The following is a 17,616-nucleotide window of genomic DNA, read 5'->3' as shown; positions in this document are numbered from 1 at the left end:
TTCTCCCAGATTTCCAGAAATTAAATTCTAACCCCCAAGAGCATGATCTGCACAATATCATAAAAGGGGTGAGCTTAAAGCTCAGTAGAGCAAACCTCAAACATATAATTGGTGATGATGCAATACAGAAAATAACTTCTTATACTCTGATTGTTAGTAATCTTGTACTAATCTCGGTCACCAGTGTCTTCTTGCCAAACATTAGATCGTTTTATCAATAATAATTGAAGGGGCTTCTCTCCCCAAGTGTATATACCATTGGCTGACTTTGCTGGTCCCTTATGAGTATTAGACTCAACTACACAACCATTTTTACTCTTTCTTCAAGCTAGGATTAGATAAAACAACATGATAATGAACTAAACAAATATTTTACACAACATAAACAATCTGATCAGTAGCAAATATCACTCAAAATCACATCAATAGACTGATATAATCAAACTTGAGGTTCCCCAAAACTTCCCCTACCTTAAACCTGGTTTAGTAAAGCTGAGACTTTGTTTCCAAACCTCTCAAAGCTTGTTTTCTGGACTTTGCTAACTCTAGAGTCTCTAAATTGTTTTCTGCTATGTTTTCTCACTTGTGTTTCTTACTGCAGGTAAAGGCCTTTTTATACTAAAAGATGAAATCATGAGAACCTATATGTAGACTAGCCACCTCATGCTTAGCTCAGTCAGTTAGATAAACATTGGGAGCAGCTTATTGCCAGCTCCTGCTTAGAAAAAACATCTGAAAGTTATCCCAAACTGCCAGCTCATGCTTTGAGCTTGTTGCCCAAGTTTTAAGCTGCTCTAAGAGCAGCCACTTGCTGCACACACTTAACTTTATGCCTGCAGGTTCTTACTTGTGGTTAGAAGTGTGTATACATGTGTTTCTAATAAGCTACTAGGTGACTCAGTAGTTAAATAAAACAAATAACATTCCAGATTTTTTTTTTCTTCTTCTTCTAATGTGTTTTTGTGCATGTGTTGCAGGTTTTAATAGAACTTCCAGCTAAAGAAAAATCAAGAAGAAGGAGCATAATAAGCTAAGCATTTGCTGGAAATTTTGGTACATTTGCAAGAAGTAATGGCAGCAAATCAAGGAAGCTATAATTTCAAATCATAAATAAGAAATTGATGTATTGTGACATTTGGAAACATGTAGTAATGTAAATATAGTACTTGTAGCCATCTATGTAACCTTTATTGAAACCTAAGCACAAGTTGTACTTTTTTCTTTTCTTTTCTTTTTGACAAAGAATGTAAACAGGTAAATGTTTGCTTTTGTTTGTAAGAAACACTTGTGTTCTACTCTAGCATTTTGTTAACAAAAGCTAGTTGGTTTTTGAGTTATAAAAACAAATAAACCAAAATCAGCAGGGATCAAACAATTCATCATTCATGACCCCATACACAAATCTATACCTTCTATATTTGATCATTCTTTTGCCAAAACAAATAAGTACATAGCTATAATTAGTTTAGAAGTAGAGTAAACTAGACTAATTAACTTAAATAGAGTTCAAGTCTTCACAGTTTACAGGCTTTTGAGCTACTTAAGGAGAAGTTGACTCACTCACCTATCATGATTTCGTTAGGTGTTATTGCTCCAGGAGTTTGATATCGAGATCAAGGATAAGCCGGGTAGAGAGAACCTTGTTGCAGATCATTTGTCTAGACTTGGGCATGGCGGAGACTCTCCTGATATACCATTGATTGAGCATTTTCCCGATGAGTACTTATTTCATGTAGACACTGAGATGCCTTGGTTTGTAGACTTTGTGAACTATTGGGCTAGCAATTGTACTTTCATTCCTGATAACTATGATGCACAAGTCAGGAAGAAGTTTCTTCGAGATGCTCGGTCATATATTTGGGATGAGCAGTACTTGTGGAAGGTGGGTAAAGACCAGGTGATTAGACGTTGTATTCCTCAATGGGAGGCCTCGGAGATTATTTCATTGTGTCACTCATCTTTATGTGGAGGTCATTTTGGTGGGAGGAGGACAGCTTTCAAGATCCTTCAGCCCGGTTTCTTTTGGCCTACTTTGTTTAAAGATTGTCATTCTTTCGTGCTTCAATGTGATAGATGTCAAAGGACCAGGAATATTTCCTCCAAGGACCAAATGCCTCTCACTAATATTATGGAGGTTGAGATTTTTGATTGTTGGGGCATAGACTTTATGGGACCATTTCCGAAGTCTCATGGGAACGAATATATCATAGTCGCGGTTGATTATGTTTCGAAGTGGGTTGAAGCCAAGGCCACAAGGAAGAATGATTCTAAGGTAGTCACCAAGTTCTTGAAAGAGCATATTTTCTCTCGATTCAGGACTCCTAGGATTATTATTAGTGATGGTGGTACACATTTTATCAACCGGACTTTTGATGCTTTGTTGAGAAAATATGGAGTCAAGCATAAGGTTGCCACACCTTACCACCCTCAAACTTCTGGTCAAGTGGAGGTGTCAAATAGGGAGATTAAGAGAATTTTGGAAAAGACGGTCAACTCTTCTAGGAAGGATTGGGCTATTAAACTTGATGATGCTTTATGGGCCTACCGGACCGCATATAAGACCCCTATTGGCATGTCTCCTTTCCGCTTGTGCTATGGAAAGAATTGTCACCTTCCGGTCGAGCTTGAGCACAAAGCTATGTGGGCTGTCAAATTTTTGAATTTTGACTTGGAAGCAAGTGGTGAGAAGCGGAAGCTTGATCTTTGTGAGTTGGAGGAGATCCGAGAAGAGGCATATGAGAGTGCCAAATTGTTTAAGGAGAAGACCAAGGTGATACATGATCGAAAATTGGTGAAGAAGACTTTTCTTCCCAAGCAAAAGGTTCTCTTATACAATTCTAGGCTCAAGTTATTTTCCGGAAAGTTGAGATCTAGGTGGAGCGGACCTTTTGAGGTAGTTGAAGTTTTTCCTCATGGTGCTATCACAATCAAGAATCTTCATGGTGGGGAACCCTTCAAGGTAAATGGGCATCGATTGAAACCTTACTTGGACACCAGATTTGACACTCAAGAGGAGGAGGTCACCCTCCAAGATGTCCCTTGACTCATCCTTGACATATGGACCGGCAATGAAGTCCTTAAAAAAAGCGCTCGCTAGGGAGGCAACCCTAGCATTACTTGTGATGTTCTTTCTTGTTCATTTTGCATCAATAAGGCTATTTAGCCATCTTTTTGGGAGATATTTTGAGCTACAATGCTTGGAGTGTGGAGAATAAGGAGATATTTTGAGCTACAATTCTTGTGTGGAGGTCATGGAGGATGATTTTGGGTTGTGAGTTGATGGGATGAAGACCACGAACTTAGTGGAGGACCCTTGTCCTTATTTCTTGATGGGCTATTTGTGATGCATTGCTCTTGGACACTACACATTTCTCAATGGAGTTGATATTTTCATGAGTACCTAGAGTTATTATGGAGCATACGTGAAGGAAGTCAAGGTCTTGCGCCTTGAGGTTGATGTCTTATATTAGTCTTCTCCAAAGGTCGTGAGCAATGGAGGGTCGCAAAAGTGGGTTTCCGTATCTTTTCTCCGCATTTAGTTAGTATATTTATGTAGGTTTTTTTTCTTGTGCCTTCGCTCGGACTTCACTCTCATCCCTAATTCCGACTTGGATTTAGCTTTCGAGCTCACTTGACAACATTGAGGACAATGTTGGTTTTAAGTGTGGGGGTGAGGGCTTGGGCGCCCTTAAAAAAAAAAATATATATATATATATATAATAATAATAAATAAATAGATAGCTTTTTGTAATTAGAAGTTAGTGGTTAATGCCTTTTTCCAACCCCAATGACGAGACATAGACTTAACTTGTTATGATTGTGGATAGATTGAGCATGATCTAGGACTTTGAATTTGTCTTGTAATTGAGTGTATATGTGATCTATGCTTGATTATATGTGTGTACATAGCCTAAGCTTAGGTTGGTTCATCATAATTAGATAAGCATATAGATGATTTGATTGACTTGCATACCCTTATTTGTGAGCTTTTGTGCCTATATCTATAGTGTATGCATCATTCATTCACTTATTCTTTCATGTGTGTACAATTTCATGACATTGCGTATCTAGAACTTGCTTGAGACCTCTTGAGGCTACTTTTAGCTTGCGACATGCTAGAAAGGATGGAGGCATTAGGACTATATACCACCATGGCCAAAGAAGCATGTGCCCAAAAATATTTACCACTAGATTGCCACTTTGAGCCTATTTATATAATTTAGCATTTTTGTTCATTACCACCACAAATTCGTACCTAGCCTATACACTTTTATCCTACCCTTCCATGGTAGTTGGTGAAGCGATTCGAGAGAATGATTTTGTGTTTGAGTGCTTCCAAAGAAAAGAAAAGTCAAAAGTGTGAGGTTATAAAAGTAAGTGTGGGGGTGAGTGATATGTATAGAAAAGAAAGTTCTCAAAAAAAAAAAAAAAAAAAAAAAAGTTTGTGCAAATAAAAAGAAAGTTCAAGGAAAAGAAAAGTAGGAAAGAAAAAAAAAAGGTTGTGTGAAGAAGAAGAAGAAGAAGGAAAAAAAAAAAAAAGTATTACATGGTATAGTAGTGTAGTGTGGGTTGTACATTGGGTTTAGAGTAAGTGAGTTAGCATTCGAAAGCAAAAGTCATATATCTCTAAAAGAGAGAGTTGCTTCACCGATTTTCATGGACTTTGTTTTTCCCTATCCTTCATTTCTATTAGCCACTTGCCATTAGCCTCATTACAACCAAATAAAAGACCTTTTAATCTTGAATGTTGTGAGCTACCTAGCGGAGATGAGATCAAAGAGCAAGCATATAGCAGCGCGTGTTGTGAAATTGCTTTTGAGTGAAACACATATAGCCCCTAAACACTTGAGCGGTAATATTTAGTGAACCTATGTGAGTTTAGTGGGTTATGTCGGGTCTTCTATGTGCCTATTTGATTATGGTGGATTGATTTGACACATGGTCAACACATGCATATACTTGAGCATCTATTACACATGCATCTTAATTGCCTTACAAATTCAAAAATCATATGTTGTGCTTACATCTACTTCATGGTCATCTACATAATTAGTTCTCCGAGGGCTATGGTTGGAAAGGCTAATACCGTATTTTACTTATGTTTGTGAGTTAGTAGATTTTTGGTTTTTGTATCATTTAGTTTGCTTGGGGACAAGCAAAGTTCAAGTGTGGAGGTGTGATTACACGCATTTATATACGTGTAATTATATCTAAAATACTAGAATTAAACTAATCCTCATGTCAATTATTATGTAATTAATCTACTTTTATTTATTTTGTAGAAAATAAGCGGAGTTGCGGAAATCGAGATAAAATGGCACGAAAATGGAGCAAAATTGAATTTTGGAGAAGGAAATGAAATTATTGATGCGGTCAACCACGATCAAAGTCAGAAAAGGAGCAAAATGCAATTATTCGTAATTATGGACATGCACTTGAAATTACAAGGAGAGAGAATAAATATATATATATATATATTTATATATATATATATATATATAAAGGTTGTTGTTTAATTGATTAAGCCCAAGGAAATGTTGCTGCACGTTTGGCCTCTTTAATTGATATTAAAATCAGCCACACTTCTCTCAACCCACTTGCAGACCACGTGCCACTCTTTCTCTCACAACCCACAGAAACCATGACCTAATTATGCCTATATATATATATATATACACACAACCCGACTCTCTCTCACACAGCAGCACACCCCATTCTCACTAGACCCCTTTCACCACTGCACCAAAAACCCATCCTCTTCTCCTCTTTAACACCAAAACCACCCCACCTCCAACTCTCCTCTCCATTTCTTCCTCCTCATCTTTGTTTCCCTCCTCATCAAGATTTTCTTCACCTCACCAAGATCTATTCCTCACCAATATTTTCCTCACCAAGATCTATTCCTCACCAATATCTACCTCACCAAGATTCACACCTCACCAAGATCTACCTCACTAAGATTCAATATTCTCATCAATTCCACAAATTTCAAAGGGGGAGCCCAAGCATCAAGAAATTCATCACCATTAAATTTGGGTAAAAGTGGGGAGCCATAAATCAAGGCTAGCCATAATTGCTTTATAATAATTTGTGGCTTGTTCTTGTTACTCCTACTTCTCTTCACTTTGTTCCTCTTTAAATTTTGTATATTGATGTTTGTTTAATGATGGGTAGTGAGTAGATTTGTTGTTGGGGGCTAGGGTTGTGTGCCCTAGTCCAAATCTTGTATAAAAAAAATGTTTATTTTAATGTAATGATGCAATTTTCATATGATGGATGCTTATATATATTTTTGTTGGGTTAAAATGCATGTCTAGGAGCCTAGTCAACTCTAGGTTGTGTATTTTGAGCATGTCTAGAATGGAGTTAGAGGCTTGACCCCCTCTAATTCCTAAGCTAGAAACCTTCAATTTCGTATTCGAGGGGTTATAAGCATGGTGATTTACACCCGTTGCGTGAATGCGCGGGCGGGTCGCTTAGTAGTCTAATTCCTCGATCTTTAGGCCTCTTGATGTGAATTAGAGTCCCTTGAACCGGCTCTAAGTCATGCCAAGTGAGTTCCTACGACCCTTGAACCGGAGTAGGAATACCATAAAAGGGAATTTTGGTCCTTGAGCCTTGAACCGCCTTAGATACGATTACCGCCAAAGTAGGAAATTTGCATCTACATTAGATTAGCTTCCGACACATGAGATTTGGGTGAAGGAACCTCCCTAGCACCCGACATTCCCATTATATTGTTCACACTTTTCTAGTTTAATTTCCTTGCATTTTTATTATTTGCTTTGCATTTTATTACTTTTTGTTAAGTTCAAATCCACTCTCAAACATTAAATCCATCGACTCATTTGTGTATACCCATCTTGAGGCTACAAGTTAGTGGCTTTGAATAGGCTTGGTGTGAGCTAAGCCGAGCATTGCCAAGGCTTGGTGCCTTGATTGTTTATAGTCTTATTTTACTTTTTATTTTTCTTGTGTGCTTTTAGTATCCTACTGCTAATTATCTTGGTTAGGTCCAACACCTAATCCCCGAGGTACGATAAACTAAGGTCCAATTACTTCCCTTACTTGACAACGATTCGTACGCTTGCGAAGAGTTCATGAACCAAGTCACGAGCTTCGCACACTATTATTGGATTTTGAGTCTGACATTGTTCAAGAATCAAGATCTCTTACTTCTGCTCCCGTGACTACATCTATTGTTAATCATGAGAACCAATCTCCTGGTACACATCTTACTACTCAATTTTCTTGTGTACCTCAACATACTATTATGCCTAATAATACCAACTATGTCACTACATCTATTTCTGCTATGAATACTGCATATGCTGCTAATGCAATGATGCAAAATGGAAATTTTGGGTTACCCCATATGTCAAGTAATGGCTACATGATGACATTCTCTCCCAGTGCATCTTATTTCAGTGTTCATCCTCCTGATGCAAATTTTGTTCACACCTCACCTTATTTGCCTACTGGTTTTTCTCAACATCTTGGTGGCTTTAATCCTGCTAGTTTAGCTATGCCTTTTAATTGCTCTACTCCTGCTAGCACAAACACATATTATATGCCTTCTGTCACTACTGGGGTCACAAACTACAGTGCATATAATATGTCTCCTGTTAGCACAAGTCAAGTTGGATATGCTTCGCCACCATCTATGCACTATGGGTACACACAACAACACAGGTACTCACAGAACAATGTCACCCAATCAATATTGGCTCCACAACAAGGAAACTTCTCACAAAGTAATACAAGGAATTTCACATGCCACCAAGCACGTAGTAATGACAATGTATACTCTGATGGTGGATATATGCAAGTTCCCTATAGTGGTAGAATACCACAGCCCTACCATGGTCCACAACATGATTTCTCACTGAAATTTGGGGATCCTTCTAGGAAGTTCTATGAAAGAAGCTCTAATAATATTTCAGAGAACAACAACAACAGTTGTTATCCTCAACTTCCAATCAACAAGATTTTCAACTACAACAAGAAAAACAATGGCAAAGTGGAGACTTTTTCACAGCAGCAAAATGGTGGTTTTCAGCAAAATAACAAATTGCAACATCTTGGTGCCCTTACACAGGAGAGAGAAAATATTGACTTGAATACGGGTGCTGCAGAGAACATGGGAAAACATGTCACTGCGGCGGAAATAAATAAGAAGGCTGGAACTAAAGGGGCTGAAGATAGCTTGGACAAGATCATGCTTAAACCTATGCACAGGTTAGAAAGAGAGAAAATGCAAGTCTTGGCAAAGGGAAACAATTATCAATATCGTACACTTGAAAAGAAAAAAGGAGGAAACAATGTTACAGAATGTGAGAGCTTGGACAAAGTTTTAGTAAAACATGTTCCTAGGCTGGAGAAAGAGAAGATGAAGATGAAATTTGGTGCCTTCACAAAACTTGGTGTTGTGCCTCCTGCAACCAACATGAATCAATCTCAACACGATGGTTCCGGCTCTACTGTAGAATGTCAAGCCCAGGCTGCCTTTCCCACCTTTAGACCAATGCTAGTCTCCATTGATACCCCAACATGGCAACAAGCTATACTCAAAGAAATCAACACTGTGTTGATACAAGGCTCTTCACAGCTACACTCCACTCCTCCAAATAGACCATTAATGAATTGTAGGAAGATCTGTCATGATATGGGGCTGCAGCAATCACAGCAACTCATTCCACCCGAATAAGATAAACATCCCTGTGCTCTGTGCTCTGTGCTCCTCTATTGACTTCAATTTTTTGTTTTGTTTCTGTTGCAACCTGATGAGTGTTCCTCTCCCATCAGGTTGAGGGGGGATGTTAAGGGTAAATGTGTAATTAGCACCACATGGACTTGGTATATATAGTTGCAGGTTCTTCTTTCCGAATGTATCAGAGCATATACCTTCTAATATAATTTCTTTCTCTCTCAATTTCCTTGTTTTTCTTGCTTTTCTTCTTCAAGCTTTCACATCCCACATGGGAAAAATGGGACATTGCTTATGAGTTTATAAGAGTTTGGGCCACTTCATCCATTGTCAATTGGTTTTGGATGTGAACTCCAGATTACTTTATCATGGTATCAGAACACGGGCTCTCCGTCACCCAAAAGTTGTCCACGTGTATGGCTTGAAAATTCGCCACACGTGCGGGGACGTGTTGAGAATATATACATCCCACATAAGAAAAATGGGACCTTGCCTATGGGTTTATAAGGGTTTGGGCCACTCCATCCATTACCAGTTGGTTTTGGATGTGGGTTTATAAGGGTTTGGGCCACTCCATCTATTGCCAATTGGTTTTGGATGTGAATCCCAGATTACTTTATCATGGTATCAACAGAAGTTTTAATAAGGACAAGAGCAGAAATTGTAACAACAATGGAGACAATGATGGCTTTACTTCTAGCAATGATGGATATATACAGCAAGGTGATGTTTATCCTCACTTTCCTAATAACAACTTTGATGGAAACAAAGGTAAACCTCGACCGAGAATTACCAACACTAGTGGTCAAACTTATAGCAGCATTGTTTGTCAAATTTGTGAGAAACAAGGTCATGGGGCTTACAACTGTTATTATAGGAATTCTCAACAATAGCAAGAGGCATCAAGTTCTTTGGTTGTATGCCAAATTTGTACAAACCTGGTCACTCTGCGTACAAATGTTATCACAGAAATTCTCAACTTCCTCCTGCGTCTAAAGTTGCAGCTTCACCTCAGTTATCCAGCCTTACTCAGTCTCCTTTAACGGTCACTCCAGCTTCGAATCCGATTACCAATCACAAGGCATTTGTTTCTGCAATTCCGGATAGCACTCTACTGCATTGTAGGCAGACCTCTCATTCTATGTTATGTCAGGCACTACCACTCATTCCTCCTGGTTGAAACTATTATCCAAGGACTTTGCTGTAACCTAGTGCTTGGCTCTCCCAGCACTAGTTTGAGGGAGGATGTTAAGAGGATGGGGTCAAAGTCAACAGAAATGGTCAATATAAATAGGGACTTATGCTTTACTGTATGTGTGTGAGTCATCTTTGTAAACCTACGTTGAAAAATATCAATATCAGTTTTTCCCTTTTCTCTCTCTCGTTCTTCTTCTTCTTCTTCATTCTCAATAGCCTCCAATCCTCCATAGCTTTTCTTCTAGATTTCTTCAGCTTTCATCAACCTTACCATGAATTTTAACACATTCAACTTATGAAAGGTTAATGAAATACAATATATCGTGAGTCATCAAATTGGATCAAACGAATAGATATCAGCCATCTTATAAAATGTTGCTTCTTAATGCTCTTAAATTCTGATACAAACTATATAGTTGCATTCCTAAAGGGGTACGTAATAGCGCTCTCATATAAATTAAATGTTTCTAGAGAATCATTGTTCTTCCAAATATTGTGAAACAAGCTTAAGCTGTTAAGGAAATAAGGAATTGATGGCAAACTTTACCTTATAAAATGCTTATTGATATGTTATATATGTGGATGAGAAAACAACAGTTAAGAGTTGTGAACTCAATACCTAATTACCTACATACAATGTACTACACCAAAACTTTGAAACTGTGTCAGACAATATTGGACCTATAACAAAGGAGTGAAACAATTATCTTATTTGCCATTTTTTTGTAATGTATCTCGGTAAATTACTTCGCATTAGACTTACGGATTCTCAAGCATTATTTGAGATGGGAGTAGATTTTATGTGTATACAAGTTATTAGATTGTATGCTCAAATTAAAAAAGAAAAAAAAGAAAGAAAAAAGGTTTAATCTGCATGATTTAGCTATTCTAGAAGCAAATATCGATCCTTTAATCCTTTATACAATTTAGAAATTTTTCCTTTCAATTTTCCAAGTATAATGTACATTCATGCATGCCCTGTGATTAAGACTGGAGCCTGGAGTAGCGATCTTATGATTAAGACTGTTTCCTTGTGAACATTGTCAGACATTTCATTACCATGTACTAATCGGTTTTGCGAAATCTGCACCTTATCTATATATCAGGACCAATGCGCTCAAGGTTTTTCACCAGATTCTGATATACCAGGTTAGAAGACCACTTTGTGTTAGATCAGTAGTCTCATTTGCAAGTGATATGTTGTAGTTCATTGGAATTGAGTTTTTCTTTACTTTTGATTTCTTTACTTTTGAAGATGAATATTCAAATTTTATTTAACATTGAAGAGGAAATAGCAAGAAAAACAATGACTAATTGGTCATCAAAATAATCACATAGTTGAAAGTGTTTACTGAAAAACATTCGAGCAGAATCTAAGAGTATGAGAATTAGAACCAATGGAAAGGAAAAGAAAACAAGACAAAAATTGGGCTTGACAAATTATAACCTGTCCCAACCAAAACAGATGAAAATTAGTGGTGAAAACTAATGCCACATTGTAATGTTTTAATGGCATGAATTGGCTGGCATCGTTTTTACCATATATAATACACACACACACACAAATAGCTAATTAGCTATATTGGGAATATGCTCTTAATAATTCTGTCATCTGTTTAGGTAAAGCTTCGAAAGTGAGCATGGAACTTTAAGGTTTCAGAGAGAGTTGGTCGCCTGATTGGCTTTGTGTTGACAGTGCAAATTTCTTCACTATCGTTTGGGTTTGGGATTAAGCCTTAGCTTGTGTATGCTTTTGTATTTATATTAAACCTTTGTGTTTGGGCTGTTAGAAGATTGTATTGGGCCAAGAGACATTCTCTTTGCTAGACTGAGTTCCGTTTAGTCAATCTGTGTAGAATGGGCCATTAAATGTACGAACTCTTGTGTTGAAGCTTTTAGGGTTTCCAGTGAATACATCAACACCCCATATGTGCAATTGTGCATAATGCAAAAGAACTTTCTTTTTCTCTTTGTCAGACCCTTCGTTGTGTCCGATCTCATCACATCTAGTTGAGGGAAAATTTTAATCTCTCTGAATTCATTTTTTTAAAGGAGGATCTAGAGAGAACCTCCTTAACTTGAAATGTGAGAATGTTTTTATTTTTAACGTGTAGTTTAATATTCTAAACAATTTATTCTCTAGTTATATACACATGAATCCTAAAAAAATTAGCAAATCTGAAAACGTTTAACCATTTGCTTAGTACAATATTCTTTTTATTTTTATCTAACATACTACATTTGTGCATACAATTTCAAATGACCAAATGATTATATATTTGGTTGATTTTTTGTAGAACAATTCTTGCATAAGAATTTAAATTATCAACGGTTTAAATCATTGAATTAGATCACATACTAGTGTAAAATAGTAAAAATTCTCAAATTCTTAAAGTAAAGAGGTCCTCTTTAGAACGAGCCTCATATGTCACGCCCCATACCCGGTGTCAGTGAATTTTAAGCACCTAATGCCAAATCCGAGGTGTGAGCTCGTGTTACAAAGAAGAATGTAAATAAACTCTTCCTTCTAGGCTCGTTTCGCTTAGTCATTATTGAAACTCGTGTCACGCCTGAACAAAAGTCTATAGGGGCGAGCTTACGCTCAGTAGGGTCAAACCTTTTTAAGTCATTATTCTCTAGACGTCAGAATCAAGTTATCAAAAAATTCTTACAAAAATAAATAATAGAATCGAAGCATGTCAAATGAACTCCACTTAATTACCCGTTAATTAGTCCATATATCAAAACAAGAGCGCCTGCACATCCCATATCGTGTATTTTACCAACAAGGGTGACTCTAGATGTTGCGAATATATGATCTAACACCTAGTAACAATTCAATCCACATTCCCTTTTTGTTAGTCATCTTGTTTATCCTTAATCACCAAAATTGAAAAGGTTCCCCAAGCGACTCTACCTAGAATCCAAGCTTCAAATCCAACACTGCTCAAAATTAATAACATTGCGATTAGCATTCTAAATCCTTGTCATTCTCGACAATACTAATCGTCTCCCTGAATACTGATAGTAAACTGAGCCTCCTGATACGAGTTTTCTAGAAATAACAATTTGATCTAACTCAAACCTCCATCGATAGAAAGAGAACATCAGGACGAATTTGTATATTTGTCCAGATCAGAATCAGAGTTACGGATCAAAACTTATGATCCGCTGAAGTTTTAGAGAGAGAAAGCGAGGAAAAGAATGTACGGAGATGATGGTTGATAAGCTATAAAATTTGCCATGTGTCCATCAACTATTAATGGCCTTGTTGCCATGTGTTAATTTCCCACAAAACCACACCACCTTTTGCCACCTCATAACAAGTGACTAATGAGTACCCCCCTTGTTGATGTCATCATCATCCACTTGGACGACATCATATATATATATATATATATATATATATATATATATATATATATTGAATAAATATTTTTTTTGAAAGGATATATTGAATTTATGTAAGTGTTGAGTTTGATCACTCTGCTTTATTAGGGTTTTCTAGTTTCATTGCCGTGATATCCTTCAGTTCTTTGGTGCTGGGATATGGTACGGTACTTGGTTTATTACATGATCTCATTTTAAGAATCACCAATGAGAGTAAACTCGATCACAAATGACAAATATTTTCATAGATCATCATGTGATACTCAAATATCTAGCTGAGTTCCTCGTTCTTTGGTCTAAAGTCAAATAGCAAAGACATTTCTGGAGTATTATTAACAACTTCATAAACATAAGTATGCATGTGTAGTATAAACATATATAAAAACTTTATGCCCATGCATAAAGGACTTGTTACACAAGTACTTACAGAACACATGGAAGAAGACCTAATAATTAGAACACGAAGAACTCTGTGTCCACACTTCTTCCTTATCTTGTTGCGTAAGTAGAGAATCATCTCGATTTTTTTTTCCTTTCTAATATAGATTTAATCAAGAAATATACATATATGTTGAGAGTCAAAGTATGAAGAAAAGTCAGCACTCCCCTTCACCAAAGCTTATACAGATCGACAGCAGGATGGCGACACGTGTTGTAATCCTATATGGTTCTGTTAATCAGTTTCGATGACATATTAAAAATATAATGAGCCTCGTTCTTCTTTCTCTGAGCTTGATTTCTTATTCGTTTTCTTCTGTAACCAAAACCATAGAGAACTAATGTCATTCATGGCGTCTCTATTATTTCATTGTATATATTACAGTTCTGTGAATAGATTTGTAGGTTTGTCAAGCTTTCTTCTGAATATATATAGTACCAGCTGGGGAAAAAATGAATTGGTCAACAAAGCTTCAGATCACCCTTGCTAATTTCTACTACGAAAATTAACTTCAATATATAGCATAGCACTAGCTAGCCAGTAGAGTAAAGCTACAGATCACTAGCAGCCGAGGAAACATATAAACGACTTACAATAAGATTTGATACATAGAAATGTCTCTAATACATATATTGCAACAGTACGTGACTGATCATGTAGGGGCTTCAAAATGCAGTAGTACTAGCTTCGTTCACAAACTTTCTTAGTCTGTCGGATATCCTTGCAGCTACCGGGCCTGGTGCAGACTCGCCGATCTATTCATGATCAAGAACGAAGTCATATAGATAATAGATTAATGAAGTAATATCATGCTAATTAATTGAGTTAATTGAAGTGTCAGGTTTCAAAAATTCTGTCAATTTTTACTTACCTTAGAATGTATGGTGTGGAAAATGGTATCTTCAACAACTGAGAAACTGGCATTTACAATGTCAGCTCCCTCTTCAAGAAGCATACGAATCGACCCCTCAAACATGAATTGAAAATCCAATCCAGTTATCAGAACAACATCTAGAACAGAACCCATTTCACGAATCTCGATCTGAGGTAATCTTAACCCGCCACCATTTACTCCCCTACGAGAACCTCCATTATTGTTAATGGTGATCCGCTCTACTCCCATTTGGCTGTCTTTCTTCTCCCTCATTTTCTCCAAGTTGGTCTGCAACTTCTTGATGTAGTTCACAGCTTCATCTATTTGATCTGGCAAAGAAGTCACTTCCTGCAAAAAAAAAAAAAAAAAGAAGAAAGAAACAAGGAATCCCATTAACAAAATAATTAAGTGCACCTTAGCTATGTACTTGCAAACACACAACACCGGATCCAAATATGGCAAAGTGTTATAGAAATGTCTCAAGGAGACTTTACAAGAGGCATGAATAAGAGGAGATGAGAGAACGGCCATTCTTAAGAAAAATGCCTAGATCTGACACCACATTACACATACAAGAGGGGGGAGAGAGCGAGAGAGACAGAGAGACAGAGAGAGACCCTTGAGCGTTGATGGGGTAGAAGAGAGTTGAGCTCGGAGTATAGGGCTTTCATCTGATTCCTCCTGTTTTTCTCAATGGTTTTTCTGTCAGTTCTAGATGAACTACTACTAGGGTACTGCTGCTGATCCATGAACAGAACGAGGCTATAGCCTAGCCAAGCTAAGGCTGCTAAGCTAGCTGGCTGTACCAATTAACCTCCAGTAACAGGAACCGCAATTTCCCACCTGCAAATTATAACACCATATGGTGATGGTGATGATATATATCAAAAACTTATAAACTGATGTTGGTCTCTCATCAATTTCGTTGCAGAAAGAAAGCGAAAGGTGAAAGGTGAAATAAAAGCAAAACATTATATATGATTAGATGCTATGCTGTTACTGAAAAAAGTTTATGCAGATTTCACAGGTAACGTGGTCCCTACGTGCGCACCACCTTCATTGACCGTTAGTTTGCACAGATGGAAACACACAAACCTAGCTGGTTAGTTCACCACTGTGTTTTTTTCGGCTTTCACAAACCCTACTTAGACTTCTGACCAAAACTACAAACCGAAACCCTACTTAGAGTCTTGGACAATATCATGAGAAATGCGAATATTTTCTTCTAAAGCTGAGGACATGAAGTTCACACGCAAAGTTTATTTTGTGCATTTTATCCTCATCCTAATTATTGTTTGGTTATTTGTTGACTTACTTTTATATTCCTAATTAAATCTTTCAACGTTTTTTCTACTCTTACAAACATCTTGCTTAATACACTTTTAAGAAAAATATTATAAACAAATTCAAAGAGATACACTACATTAGAGTAGGGTGGCTTGCCAAACATCCTTGGATATATTACTGTATACATACAATTTTAGTCAATTAATAAGTAGTTGAATGAATAAATTAAAGGTTTTATTCTTCTCCACTTATATACTAGCTAGGGATGAATGGGGTAATATTTTCTTACTAAAACTTTTTAGTTAAAGATCGAGAAGAAATAAAAGAAGAACGAGAGAATGAACGTGAGAAATGGGGATGAAGGAAAAAAAAAAATTAGACTAAAAACTAATTAAGATCGAGTGGATACATTCTTCTTCACAGTTCTCCCTTCCTCTTTCTTTCCTTCTCCAGCAGAGAATGAGAACTGAAAGATGGATGAAACCAAAACAACAACAGACCCTAACCTGAGCTTAAAACAACATCAACTACTTACCAAGTACAGTAGTACCGTGAATGATGATGCTGCTATCTGGTACCTCCTGCCTATCACTTTCTCATTGAGCTTATCATGCAAACTATACAAAGTAACCCACTCCTCCTTAATCTTATCCAATCTAGCAGACGATTGATCAAGGCTGATCAAGCATTGATTGGCCGGTTATATTCCCAGTTTCTGCACGTGCTTAAAAAAAATATCTGGGTTCTTTATATGGTAGTTTCCTTTATCCATGAGTGTAACTAACTTTAATCTTCGCTCATATGGTTTCAATTCGTTTGTCCTTTCCAGGACCCATATACAGAAAACGTCAAGAGCACCCTATTCACAATTAGAAACAGTCCGAGTGTTCAGACACCCTTTAAAGTAGCTTTAGGTCTCATTAGTCATTACCAGAACCACAGGATGACACATAGAGATTTTATTTAAGAGCTGGCTAGATAACATTTGAAATTGACAAGTCGTACGTCTCGCCCTCTGGAGAGACTAAAGTTGCCGTCTATATGTATATGTTTGTTGCTTTATATTTTGATGAGGTCTAATCTTAAGGAACAAATCAGACGCATCGTCTTTGCTCGCACATTCTGATACAACTGCGCGATTGTTGCTTTTACGCGAAAAAGATAAGGACAGTGGTGATCAGAGCGTCTTTTCGATCTTGTTATTAGATAAGTGAAGGAAGGATAATGGGAGTTCTTAGTTTTGAAAAAACCATGCATGTCATACCAAAGCTTCTTGAATTTTTTATTTTTAAAAAAAAAAATTTTATCTTCTTTTCAGAACCGCAGAATGCAAGAAGTTTACGTTTCATCGTTTTACATGTGATGCAAAGACCAACTTCAATTTACATTTAAGAACCACAGTCGGGAAGAGTCTGAACAATGGTTCTTTGCCATGGGTCCAAGAGGTGCTCCAGAAGATTATCCACTGGTTCTGCATAAGTTATTTCAGGTTCACTGGTCCTTCTTGTTTGGCTCTGTCCTAGTTTGGCAAGTAAACAGTCTCTTTTAATGCGTGAGCATGCCAACACCGTGCGGTGTAGTCGTCGGGGTTTCCCTTGACCTGATTTCTTCACAAACGCTGTGGGCAAGGAGAGCACCAACCTTGTCACAGGGTTCTTTCTTCTACCTTATGGATAAGGACTTCTGCCTTATGGATAAGGACTTTGAGTGTGATCTCTTGCG

General features: G+C 37.2%; 1 protein-coding gene and 1 long non-coding RNA gene across 3 annotated transcripts; one reads left to right on the top strand and one right to left on the bottom strand.

Annotated features, from left to right (window-relative positions):
- Positions 1-534: 534 nt before the first annotated feature.
- On the top strand, positions 535-1,372 carry LOC112167247. The gene is made up of 2 exons (XR_002923665.2): positions 535-892; positions 978-1,372. It is a non-coding gene; the product is annotated as an uncharacterized LOC112167247 (long non-coding RNA).
- Positions 1,373-14,230: 12,858 nt separating this feature from the next.
- LOC112167147 (transcription factor bHLH162) lies at positions 14,231-16,585 on the bottom strand. Of its 2 annotated transcripts, none has more exons than XM_024304114.2 (4): positions 16,430-16,585; positions 15,225-15,450; positions 14,605-14,955; positions 14,231-14,488 (listed from the first exon to the last, which is right to left on the bottom strand). In XM_024304114.2, exons 2-4 carry the CDS (start codon positions 15,354-15,356, stop codon positions 14,399-14,401), a joined length of 573 nt encoding a protein of 190 aa, XP_024159882.1. In that variant the 5' UTR covers positions 15,357-15,450; positions 16,430-16,585; the 3' UTR covers positions 14,231-14,398. The 2 variants fall into 2 exon arrangements, with proteins under 2 accessions (XP_024159882.1, XP_040362826.1); XM_040506892.1 differs by lacking the exon at positions 16,430-16,585 and adding an exon at positions 16,304-16,416.
- Positions 16,586-17,616: the final 1,031 nt, after the last annotated feature.

This window comes from Rosa chinensis, chromosome 5 (assembly GCF_002994745.2).
Source record: "Rosa chinensis cultivar Old Blush chromosome 5, RchiOBHm-V2, whole genome shotgun sequence".
Taxonomy (NCBI): Eukaryota; Viridiplantae; Streptophyta; class Magnoliopsida; order Rosales; family Rosaceae; genus Rosa; species Rosa chinensis.
The sequence above is the reverse complement of the archived record's forward strand: the minus strand, read 5'-3'. Positions and strand labels throughout refer to the sequence as shown.